At 33.7% G+C, this 13,122-nt stretch overlaps 1 protein-coding gene across 1 annotated transcript in view; it reads right to left on the reverse strand.

The window, feature by feature from the left end:
* LOC144967706 (uncharacterized) overlaps positions 1-13,122 on the reverse strand; it is a gene marked incomplete in the record, with an annotated part of 192,257 nt that overhangs the window by 163,562 nt on the left and 15,573 nt on the right. The window contains 4 exon segments of the mRNA XM_078905248.1: positions 518-637; positions 1,918-2,040; positions 2,457-2,585; positions 10,595-10,723. Of these exon segments, the coding sequence (XP_078761374.1) occupies positions 518-637; positions 1,918-2,040; positions 2,457-2,585; positions 10,595-10,723 (501 nt within the window).

Here is a 13,122-nt window from a genome sequence, read left to right on the forward strand (position 1 = left end):
ATCTTGTTAGACTGGACCATTATTAATGTATTGCACGTTCCATCTCTGTTGTTCTCCTTGTCCTCCTTATTGGAAATGGCTTTTTATTCTCAAGTTCATACTCTTACTCATATCATGTATGCATAATACATCTAATACATCTATTCAGCTATCATACTTCTTTCATTGCCCTGTCGTATTAATTTCACAATTTTTGATGCATTAAAATTCAATTTCTGTATGGATTATGGATTTTACCAGAAGTATTGTGTTAATTGCTTATGTTGTTGGCTGGGCATGAGATAGAGCTTTAAGCCCGAAATTTTCAGTGTTTATTATTTTGTTCTTTTTTCAAAGCTGTGATATTAGTTTTTGTTCAATACTTTTGAAATATATGCAATTGCAGAGAAGCAAATCAATAATTTCATAGAGCAAATTTAGCCACTGACAAAATACATATTGGAAACTAAGCTCCAAGCAGTTTCAAACAATAATGCTTTACTACAGGTTTCATGTTATTGCATTGAAACTAACTTACTTTCTTTGCACGTGTCTCCATCATTGTACTGTGTCGATAGACATGTGCAAAATGAACCCTGGCAGGTCAGTGAACCAAGACATTCTTTAGAATCAGAACATCCAGAGTTGTATCCTTTTTCTGTTAGAATGAACAACAAAGTGACATTAAATGCAATTAATAAATATGTAATACTAAACCTTTGGTAAAATTACTGTGAGGGGTTAACATGTCTACTGCCTTTATTGATTATTTTTTATAGACAGATGTGAGCGGCCCGGATCTGTTACACTGTTTTAACCATTGTTTACATTTTAGGACATCAGTCATGCAATGCATAGTAATGAAAAACGTATAATCTTTATCTAGTATTTAGTATCTTGCAGTACAATTTTCTAAGCTCAAGCAAAACATGTTTTTTTACAAAGATAAATCAAAAATAAAGAAAAAAAATGTAATCAACCTGATATGACAAGGATCCCTTCATTCAATGTATCTCTGCAGTGGAACCAAAAAGATCAAAATCATTGACAGATGGTTGATTCGCTTCTGTATAAAAATCCTCAGATACATTAATGTTTGCCATAATTAGAGCTGTGATTACACTGATAACTGGCTTGTAGTTGGCTCAAAAAGAAATTCGATACTTTGTTTGTGAAGCTATCAGGACCCCCCCCCCCCCCCACATTACCCAAATGTAAGTGGGAAACTTAATTCTTTTCTCTATCAATGGAATATGAAGTTCATATTTGAAAAAATAAGTATGCATAAAAATAATTCGTTAGACTTCCTCCTCGTGTAGGATGAATGAAGATGTAGCTATCCAATCAATTTCTCCAAAAACAATTGATTAATTTTTGTCACATCTAAAAACAGACATCTTATTTTCACTTTATCCATCACCCCATCATCTACTCCAAAAAAAAATAGTCTGAAACCGTAAGGTGCAAGTTCAAATCTTAAGTATTGCGTAAAGCAGAGCTCAGACCCCATTATCCCGAAATAATATTTTTGAATACATTTCACACATGAAAGAAAAAAAAAATTACAAACGAACAACCAAAATAGAAAAACAAAAAATTTACTTTCAAAAGCTGCTCCTATTATCTTGCTAAAATCTGAGCAAATATATTTGAATTTCAAAAGATATAAATCGAGCAGAATTTAGCATAAACAACAGCAACAACAATCTAAATATGAACAACTTTGTTTGGTATAAGAAAATTACTAAGCGGCATCCTAGCATGTTTGCAAGCAAAGTATTAAATATAAAAAAACCACCAAGAGTAATTTCATTTTTAAAAATTGAATTCCTTGGCAATGCTTATGCCCTTTTCCATAATCATTATTTACCAGTCAGAAAACCACTCTCCTTTATTTCGATTACATAAACAACAAATTCAAGAGCATTCAAAATTTACTTGGCTGGCACAGCAGACTGTCAAAGTACTCTGTGTCTGCACAGGCACAATTGCCAATGAGACAAGACAATGTAGATTTGCATTCATTTGGCATGCTGAGGCACTCATCACCTTCATCTTTTCCTGAAAACAAAATGCGACAAAACATGCAAACAAAACTCACAATCGACCAAAGCAATTATTTACAATCCAAAGCTCTGAATAAAAATGAAGCATGCAACTGGTTGTAATATATTTTTGAGGGAAAACTATAAAGTTTAATAAAGAAAGACATGAATATGGCAGGGAAGAGAGAAATATGAAAACTATAATTTTCAACAGCCGCATTCTTTAACTTTTATAACGAAAGTTTAGAGACATCACAATTTTAAGTAAGTGGCTGAATGAGAATGAATCTATTGTTTGGTGGCACTTTCTTACTCATAATTTAATCCATTAACTTTTAAAACAAAAAATAAGAACTATTGTGATCAATTTAGGTCTCTTGGTTCTTTTATAATCGAAATGGAATCAAAATCTTATTGAAAAAGTTTTCTTACTCAATTGACAATCAAAAGTTGACAGACTGTAAAATTGAGATGCCTGAATACAGCCACACCTTCCAACAATACAGCTAAGATTCGCTTTGCATTCATTACTTTGTGAACATGACGCATTGAAAGCTTTCTCTGTAAATGAAAAATCATCTTTAAAGAATAAAACAGGAAGGTTAGGTAAATACATTTTATTCAAATCTGTTCAAAGATATGAGTAATCAGGTATTTTATAAAAAGAACATAAAATTCATACTGAAGAAAAGTCTTGTGTTTTATGATTAGGTAAGGCAACAAGAAGAAATAATTTGTCTTGGAAAAAGGCTGACGGTTTGATATGATCAAAAGCTAATATCTGGTAACAAGATGAAATAATTGAAAATAGCCTAATCATGCGGTTACAACACAAGCAGTTTCAATACTAGTAGGAGAGGCTAAAGAGACAGTCCACTCCAGATAATTGCAATGCCTTGGGATTAACAAAAATGTTGCAGGTAAGTGAAGTTTCGATTAACTGAAGTTGAGTTTCCTGTCCACGATTGCAACATTTTCCCTCAGAGTTTACATGGGCTTGGGACTGCCCATGGTCTCAAAAACCACATGTCAGCCCTGTACAGATTTTGACAAGCAAAAGCAGCTTTGATGCAAACCGACATCTTATTCAGATTGGATTAACTTTCACTCTTTTGTTCTCAACATTTGTAAGAGTCAAAGAGATTAGCTGTGATGAGATACAATAAGATCTCACCAAACCCATTGGTCACAATGCACAGTTGTTAATCCCAAAACAAAGGATATTGCACAGTCTCTCCTTACAACTGTTATTGTCTACACCGCCCATTTTCGTTGTTCAACCTGCCATGTTTTCACCCATGATGAAATTGAATGATCATGAGATTTGTTTGATTTCTTGAATTTGACACTTTTTGAGGTCGAAAATTTGTTGCAATTCACCCAAATTTGTTGCCATTAACCAGTGATTTTTATAAAGAATTAATTGTTTCTTGGGAAATGTTATGATTAACCGAAAGTTGTGATTAACCAATTTCCAATTATCCAGATTGGACTGAATCGTAAAATTAAATATTGAAGATGAAACATTCATTTCTATACACGGGTGGGATCAAAGAGTAGCTTTTGCTGGTTAATCAGGTTTGAATTATTTTCAAGTCAGTTTGCTAAAAGGAAACCATTCATACATCAAATTTTTGAAAGAAAAAGCACCCCCCCCCCTCCCAATTGCACATTGATTAATAAGCAGAAAATGCGCAATAAATAATGCCCCTTGCAACAGGTAAAATTAATCTGCAATCTTCGTTTTCTAAATTAGCAAGAAACTAAAAGTAAGTAATTGTAAAATGGTGATTTCAACTTGTAAAACAGTGCAAAGACAAACCTCAATGAGATAAGTAAATTACAATATGTGTAGAATTAACTAAGTACCGCATAATTTTTGTAGAAAGTGAAACCCAGGTTTCATATTGACTTTTTTTTGTACTACATTTTATGTTTACTGTTTTATCCATAGATGGTGAAATCAGAGAAAGATGTAAGAGTCAGTAAGGCAAACCTTAACTAGATTTGATCTTTGGGAATTTCAATTTCTTAAATGGAGACATCATTCAGTTTAATTTTCATCAGGTCATTCTTGTTATCCACCTTGTGGATTGTCTGTTGAACACCTTTTTTTAAAAAGGGTTTTACGGCGCTTGCAACACATTAAGGTCATATCAGCGCCAGTAAAAAGGAAGAAAATGGGATATTAAAAAGTTCTAGAATTACAATTAAAGCACAAAAGAAAAGGTGAGACAAAGGGGAATTGGTTCAAATAGGGAACAGATGTAGATTCCAAGAGCACACCGTCAAAGTACTTAGTTTGAGATCACCTAAAAGTCTCATCCAGACACAAGCACAGACCCCAACTAAGAGGAATACACTCAAATGTATACAAATCATAAAATATAATATGTAAACTAAACATAATACAATGCATAACAGAGAGATGATTTACAAGGAAAAAACTATCATCTCCCAAAACTATAACTATACCTTCGACTGTTTCCCTCCCAGCCAAGGAACCCCGCCCAGGGTCAGGACAAAACTAAGTAATCTCATTCCAAGACAACGACAGGAAACAATTGGAAAGCGGGTATGGGGGGATAGAAGACACAGCATGTACCTCCCTGCCCACTATGGGAGGTCAGGATCCCCACCCAGTTGTTGAACTCTAACCCTTCTCCAACCAAAAACTGTTATAAGATAATCTATTAAGTATTTTCATTGAGTAACGTAAAACCTTTTTTGCTGCTGACCAAAGAGAGATAAGCTCCTAGTAGATTATTTCAAAAAGCTGTTATATTTATATTCAATATCTTGATACTCATAGCTTCAGAAACGAACATTAACTATATCAATTAACTATAGTTTATATTGGAGTGTCAATTTATAGAGGCATGCAAAATGCATATCTTTATAGTTCTTCCATGATACCTCTAATCAAGTACTAAATATGTATGCTGGACACTGTCAGTAATAACCACAACTGTTAGTAACGTTATTCAAATGTAAAGACCTTGCTAATATATTCTACAAAAACCTTACTAGATTGACAGGTAAAATTGTCTGGAGAAAAGTCATCATCTTTACATTGGCAAACTTGAGATTTGCATTCAAGGGGGTAAAAGCAAGGTTTTAGAGGATCATTACATTTCTCACCAAGACCCTTTTCTGAAAAAGTGTTCCAAAGTAAATATGTCTTGAATAGAAGACGAAATATCAATCCCTTGCTATCTCGGGTCTACACAACACATTCTCATTATACTCTGTGGTTAATCTTATATATAATCATCATAATATATAAAAGCCAGATAACTGTCTACTTCTTTTTTTTTTTAATATCTCAAATCATAAGTTTAAAAAGTAATGAACGATGAAAAACGATTAGTAGCACTGACATAGATAAATAAAATAAAATTCTGTCCAACAAAAAGTCTTTTGAAGAAATGAAAAGAGTAATATAGTCCTTGATTTGATTCACATTTCTATAGGTGTTAAACAAGAAAATGATAAGTTTATATATATATTATATATATATATATATATATATATATATATATATATATATATATATATATATATATATATTAATGTAAATTTTCACTCACATTTTTTATTTTTTTATTTTTGCTGGTAAAATCTGGGATAGCCTACTTTATATATATATATATATATATATATAATATAAAAATATATATATATATATATATAATATATATATATATATATATATATATATATATATATATATAACAAGTAGGCTATCCCAGATTTTACCGTTTTGAGAAAATCAACATTGAAGATTTCGATCCCATAAAATGTCCAATTTCTCAAATACTCTTCAATAGCTTTTTTCAAAACTTTCTGTGTGGAATGATAATTGTACTTGACAATGATAATAATTAAAGAAAACAACAAATACTTCACAGAATTATCATTATCTTATTTTATTAAAACAAATGGGCTGGCCCAGTTGTTCATATTTAAACAACATCACTGAGCAAAGAATTTACATTATACTATGGGCTATCCCACCCAATAACACAAACATTTGGAATCAATTTTAGTATGTATTGGAGGGAAAAAAAAGAGTAAACCACATAATAATAAGAAACCAAATTATTATCGATGATTTGGGGTTCTAGTTTGGACATTAAAAAAAACAAAAAACAACACAATTAAATGCTTTTTTATTGATAAAGTAAAGCAAATTAATGTTGTCGCATTGGACAAACTCACGTCCTTAATACCAATAGCATCAATAACACTTATGAGAATGTATTAACAAACAACTTAAATGCATGATTAGCAATGGTTGTATGTGGGAACCTAACATAATTTGAGATCATGGGTAATGAATGAAAAGATTGTTGAAGTTTAAATTCTTGAGCATAGGACACAAATACTTGTTCAGAGCTTTTGTTTTTTTGTTTTTGAGGGTTTTACGGCGCTTGCAACACATTTAGGTTATATCAGCGCCAGTAAAAAGGAAGAAAATGGATAGTAAAAAGTTCTAGAATTACAATTAAAGCACCCAAGAGAAAGTAAGACAAAGGGGAATGGAACAAATAGGGATCAGATGTAGATTCCAAGAGCATACCACCAATGTACTTAGTTTGAGATCACCTATGTCCTCATCCGGACACAAGCACAAAATCCAACAAAGAGGAATATACTCAAATGCTTGCATTATACATTTAAAATAACCAATATAATAATACATAACAGAGAGATGATTTACAAGGAAAAAAATATCATCTCCCAAAACAATAACTATGCATTTGACTGTTCCCCCTCATTTGCCTGCTGGCTATCTCGAGATTATAGGAAATTGCTAAAGACATATCAAATTATGTCACAAATATTGTCTAACATAAAGTTATGCATCAATACAATACAATCATCTCGTAAAATGACCACCATTGTTGGGGTAACTTCACATTCATCAAAGTGACCAAATACTGCGGTTTCTACTTAACCGATACCTATTTTGAGGAACAGAAACATTTTGTAATGCATTTTGTTAGAATTTGTACTTATGACTTGTTGATTATATCAGATATATAATTAGTTAAAGAGATGCAGGTGCGTCTTTGATTTGATAAAAATTTCATAAAATTATTTCATCCATGGGAAACAGAAATGAGTTGTGCAATCTATGAATGCAATGCCTTGAATAGAATTTAGCTTACTGCTCAACCTTCTCTAACACCACAACATCATCCTCGTTAGGGGTGTTGTCTCCATTCTGCTGCAAACTAATGTAAAACTCATAATATGTTGAGGGAATGAAAGGGAGAAGGCTTTTTAGATCATTGAAGTTGGCTGGCTTAATAACATGACCATTTGGGTAGAGTTTTGGTAAAGAGTCGGATGGAGTTAGTGATTGTCTGCCATCTTTCTGTGTCCTTTTGGCAATACAGAGGCATCGGAATGGGATCTCTTCATTTAAAAAATACTTGAAATATATCTTTAACAGACTGTTTTTCCTGAATTGTAACTACTGTATTTTCAACCATTCAACTCTCTCTCCATTTGTATCTATGTTTCTGTGCACAATGGATTTTAGAACATCTTCAACATGAAAAATTTGATCGGAAGACATATCCACAACGGTAAATTTACTACTTGCATTTTTAACAAGTTTATCCAGTCTTCTGGTAAGAGTATATGGGCTGCTTTTCTTACTTTGCTCGATTATACCGAAATCTCTATTGCAACTCATATAGGAGTGACCTGGCACAAAGAACTTTTGATCCACTATTTCGACATTACTTGATGCATCACCGACAATGTGAAGCCAAAATAAACTGATCTTGATGTTCTGATTCTGTCCATCACATGTATCTGTGTCTGCAATGAAGTTTTTGGGTATTTCAGTCTCTTGTATGTATTTTATCAAACAAGACCCAATTTCATTTGGCCCTCAAGAGCCTGTTCCTTTATGCCACATATACATTAATGCATTTCCACTTTGCTCATCGTGAACTCCACAGTTGCCGCTTGTAGTATACAATGCTTGTCACTATTGTCCATGACGTACGTTTCTGACTCCTGAAAAAGATATTGGGATGCGTTGATAAGTCGGTCTAAATCTGGTGTTTCCTATAAATTAGTTTGATCTTGTACTGCAGTTGTTCTTTGCTCGATACAGCCTTTGAAATTTCTTTCTGACTCTTGTGAAAGATCTTGAGACGGGCTGCTGCGTTGGTCTAAATCGGTGTCTTATAAAGTAGTTTGATCTTGAATTTTGAAATTCGAGGTGGTGCCTAATAAGTGAACAGCAAAATCTAAAGTGCTCATTCCTTATTGCTCAACAGTAGGTCGACATAATGCATTGACATCAAAATGACCCAATGCATCCTTTTCCTTTCCTTTTTGCAGAACCGACAAATAATTTGAAAAGGATTCATTTTGCTCTGTTATCGTAGAAGCGGATGGTTCGTCCAAAAGGAGGGTCTCAGCACTGTGAAAATGCCTTCTCGTTTCTGGGAAAGCAAAAAAAAGAACATGATTAGCCAACTCATCCCCGCGAACCCCCACCTACTATAAAGCAATTATATGTTTTGCATATTATCCTCCATTTGGCATCCAACCGATTAGGTGCTTACTTTTCAAAAGGTGAACATTTGGAAGGCATTTTGAGGACGTAGATATTCAAAGTGCAAAACAAACGTCATCTTCAAATGTTAAATTTAATTTATATATTAATTACCCTTTGGTACAATAATTTATACTTACCATAGCTCTAAAACATTTTCTGACTGGGAATTTTCGCTTGTCACCCTAAATGTCTGGAATTCACTTCCATTAGATGTAAGAAGCAATATGTTTTCGTCTGAGGACCTTAAAACACACCTGAATTCTTCTTTGTCCTAATAATGTTATGAATAGAACTATGTGTATATAAATAGTCCATTTCTGATTTGTGTACTTATTATGTGAAGCATGTCTGATTTCTCCTCATGTCAATGTTCACCTACAGCTGCGGCACCTCCGAGAGTGGCCACATATAATTAAATATTATCATCATCATAAATCATTAACATCATCAGCATCCCTCTCCTCCTCCTCATTGTCATCATCGTGACATTATTATCATTATTATTATCATCATCATTATCATCACCATCATTATTATTATTATTACCATCATTTTTATTATTATTATTATTACTATTATTATCCCTCATCGGTCTACTTTACTTTTTTATAATAAAAAACTTCTGGACTAGCTATTAAAAATGTGATCACAGGTCAGAAAAATAACAATGGTCTAACCCAAATTCCTGCAGCCTATCCCAATGAGTGGAATTGCTTACCAATATGTGTCAATTGCACAAGCAGTCTAATCCACAATATTGGGCTAACCCATTGTTTCAACTTGCACATCGGGCCATCCCTAGTTAAATGGGCCATCCCGTCTTACACATGGACATGTCTGTTATGAAACAATGGGCTGTCCCTCTCACACATGCAGTCAATTTAATCAATTTTCCTACAGTAAACGCATGTTTAATGCCTTAAATTATATTTTTTTATGCGTCTAAACACATTACACTGACAACTGAAATGCAAAACATTACCTGATATGATGGCATTGTTGTTTGGTGGGGAGTTTTCATCATCCAGTCGTGAACTTGACATGTCTCTTGTTGAAGCCATGTTTGAAGGGTTAGCCCGCTTAAACTTATGTACACATTGTGTTTTCGGTTAAAACACGAAGCAGATTATACCGATAATATACCGAAGAAAATAAATGAAATTGATGTTCGAAACCTTTTCAGGGGGTCGGGCAATGCCCACTTTTGACCCCTATATAATTAGTTAGAAAACTGAAAAATCTGGGATAGTCCACTTGACCTTAAAACCGTTCTATTATCAATGAACAGTCTATGCTTCCAACAGTAATTATGATATTATACTATTACTAAATTACTCAATGATTATCCATCTATCTGGGGATAATTTTGATGATTATTCATTTATTCATGGTTATTCATGTACGGATAAGATCCAAGTCTAGTATACACTCGTAGTTCACAATGTTTTAAAAAGTAATGTAAATTGATTCAGTTTTATACAAATTAACCATTCCGATTCCAGTACCAATATCAATGATTTTTAACAATTAATTTAATACATGTATAATACTCAACTCAAACTAAATTGCATTTAACACCACAAAATTCAACACTAAGGATAATCTGTCAGAATTTAACCTGGCAAACATACAGAAGTTTAAAATTGTTTGTGTGTAAATTCTAAACTTAAGATTCAGTCAAAATTGTTAAAAAATTATTCTGATCTGTACTACAATTAAACAAAAGTGAAAACAAATTAAAGGCAGAAAGCAGACCTGAAAAGAAAAGCAAAAACAAAGGAATCATGCAGGCCGACGAAGATTCAAAGATAATATTAAACCACATGCATTGCTGCATACCACGACAAGTGTAATGCTAAAAAGACCTGAATTATAAATCACCATTTATGTCATCTATTTACAGCAGTTTTCAATACTATTCAGAAAAAGAAAAATATAAATGGATATTTTCTATAGAGAGGCATAGTATGTATATGACACTTACTGTCTTCACATTGTTGTGCATCACTGTCATGATATTGACTGGAAGTACATGTACACTTTTTACTGGCATCATCACACTCTAGAGAATCCTCACATTGAATGTTGGCACACGACTCTCCATACCTGGGCACTATAATACATGTATAACTACATTTTAAAAAATTGAAATGAAGAGAGAAAGCAAACAGAGGATCAAAGGTTAGATAATAATGGGTAGATTTTTTTTTCATTAAAACCTCTTCATTATGTTGTTGTATCTAACATGCTTTTTAGTTATCTATAAAAATAATCTTATCACTATTTACAAATTATATAGTTTGTTTTCTTCAGATCTTTAACACTGTCGTTGTGTGAACATTGACAACAAAACGTTTTCTCTTACCAAACTCATAGCAACTTATAAGAAAGAGGTCTTTGGCAAGACAAGACAGGATTGATTAGATTTTCACAATAAGCTTATGTAAAAACCCAGGAGATTTTACCCTTGACTTTAAATCTTAACTTCTATTTTTTATTGGGGGGGGGGGGGGGGGGGTTCGTTGCCAGACAGTTAGGGAACATATATGATTAGGGTACAAGCTTGACAGAACTTTGTAATCAGAGTAATCTCCCCTATTTTTCCTGACAATATTGCAATATATTAGAATCCAAGCAGTCTCTGAAAGTTAAAATAATTACCTTTCAAATGCATATAATGTTACTGTATTACATTTTTTTTTTTTAAATTTAATTGAAATGAAGAGAAGGGTGAACCAAATATCTAAAGTTGACTAAGTGTGTGTGCACTTTTTTTTTCTTTTTTAAAATCAGACTCTCATTATTTGGCTTGGTGGCTCAGCAGTTTGGTGTCTTGTCTTGTCACAAAAGTCAAGCAATGTTAAGCATAGTCAGTGGCTGGATGGGTGACAGTGATTGTGGAAAATGCTGGTCCTGATGTTGTGTCCTTGGGTAAGGCAATTTACACATTACCTCACTCGACTCAGCTATGAATGAGAACTTGACTATAGGCAGTGATGGATATTGCAAGAGTGTTAATACACAAAGGATACCTACCAGGTGACAGGTACAATATGAAGTCAAATAAGATTCCAGATGGCCTACTGGGAAATAAATGAAACATGAAACAATGAAGCGCATTGAACATGGTAAAGCCATGGAAATGCGCTTTATGCTCATGTTTATTTATTTATTGAGATTTTCATTAAAACTATTATGTTGTTTCATCTGCAATGCATTTAATTCATTAATAATAATCATCTCATTTCATGAGGCCTTTAACATCATTAAATAGTACTGCAGTAACAACACATTAGTAGTCCAAAGAGCTAAATGGTAGCCACAATGTATGGCCAGATCAAATGGTAGTTGTAATGTCTCTGATGTCTAGACAGGTTTCTACTCCACAACCTACTTTTCTTTGGACCCTTTAATATCAAGGGTGAAAAACTTTTTGTAGACCTCCAATATATGATATGGACCATCATAATGCACTTACATAGGAGGACGATATGAATCAATTTGATCATAAGGGGGAGGGGGGGGGGATTGAGTTGACTGGTTCCCATCCAAGTTGGATTGAGGCGGACTAAGGGACTGCATGGTTTCCCTAAGCTGTTTAACAAATTCTGAATTGGATTAAGTTATGGTGTTCATTGGGTGCATTAATTCTCTGGGCGGACGGAGAATTGATCCTTAGACCATTTCAGCTGGTAAACAGTCTGCCTCAAGCCATCAGGAAAAACGGATAACAAATAGAACAAATGGTAATTCTGCATGCCAGATCAGACCAAAGTGTTGACGTGAATTGGCTTTTTTTGTCAGATGTAATGTCCGATGGAACACAAATCATGATATCTATTAGTCTATTGCTGTAAGAGAGCTTGGGTGCATGTGGCATCAGGTTGTGGAATGGCTTCGGCTTCAGGCTACCAAGTAAGGCAATCTACTACTATAAAATTATATGTCATGCCTTTGAAGGCTGACCAGCAGAATACCAAGTAGGTCAACATGGCAGCTCTGAAAACTTTCTTCAGGTTGTGAACTGATAGTAGCAATTTTGTGTGTCAAGCATGACATCTCCTACATCAACGATGTATATTATTGTGTTTCCTATTTTTCCAGACTTAACTGTTGAGAAACCCTTTTTTGGGTCTGCATGAGATAAACAGTGCATTTGGTTAAAGACAAAACATGTCCATGATTTTGGTAGCATCAATCTTTGCACACACGTATCACAAAAAATAGAATGAGACAAAACTAATGTGTTGGATATTTAGCGGCATTCTTGAGACCGAATGGCACCCAAATCATCATAATTTTCTGAACAGAAGGCGCTCAAACTGGAATTTGATAGCTCTTTTCAAGATCAATTTAACTGTTTTAGTCATGACTGTGTGACAAGGATATCTGCCATCTGTAATCACAGCATTGAGCTGCTGGTAGTTGCTGCATGGTCACAAGTGACCATTTGAATTCAGGACCACATGAAGGGGTGAAGACCATGGACAGACAGTTTGACAATTTATACAG

The sequence above is a fragment of the Berghia stephanieae genome, chromosome 3 (genome assembly GCF_034508935.2).
Source record: "Berghia stephanieae isolate SIO BIC M18660-M18661 chromosome 3, UCSD_Bste_1.3, whole genome shotgun sequence".
In the NCBI taxonomy this organism is placed as follows: Eukaryota; Metazoa; Mollusca; class Gastropoda; order Nudibranchia; family Aeolidiidae; genus Berghia; species Berghia stephanieae.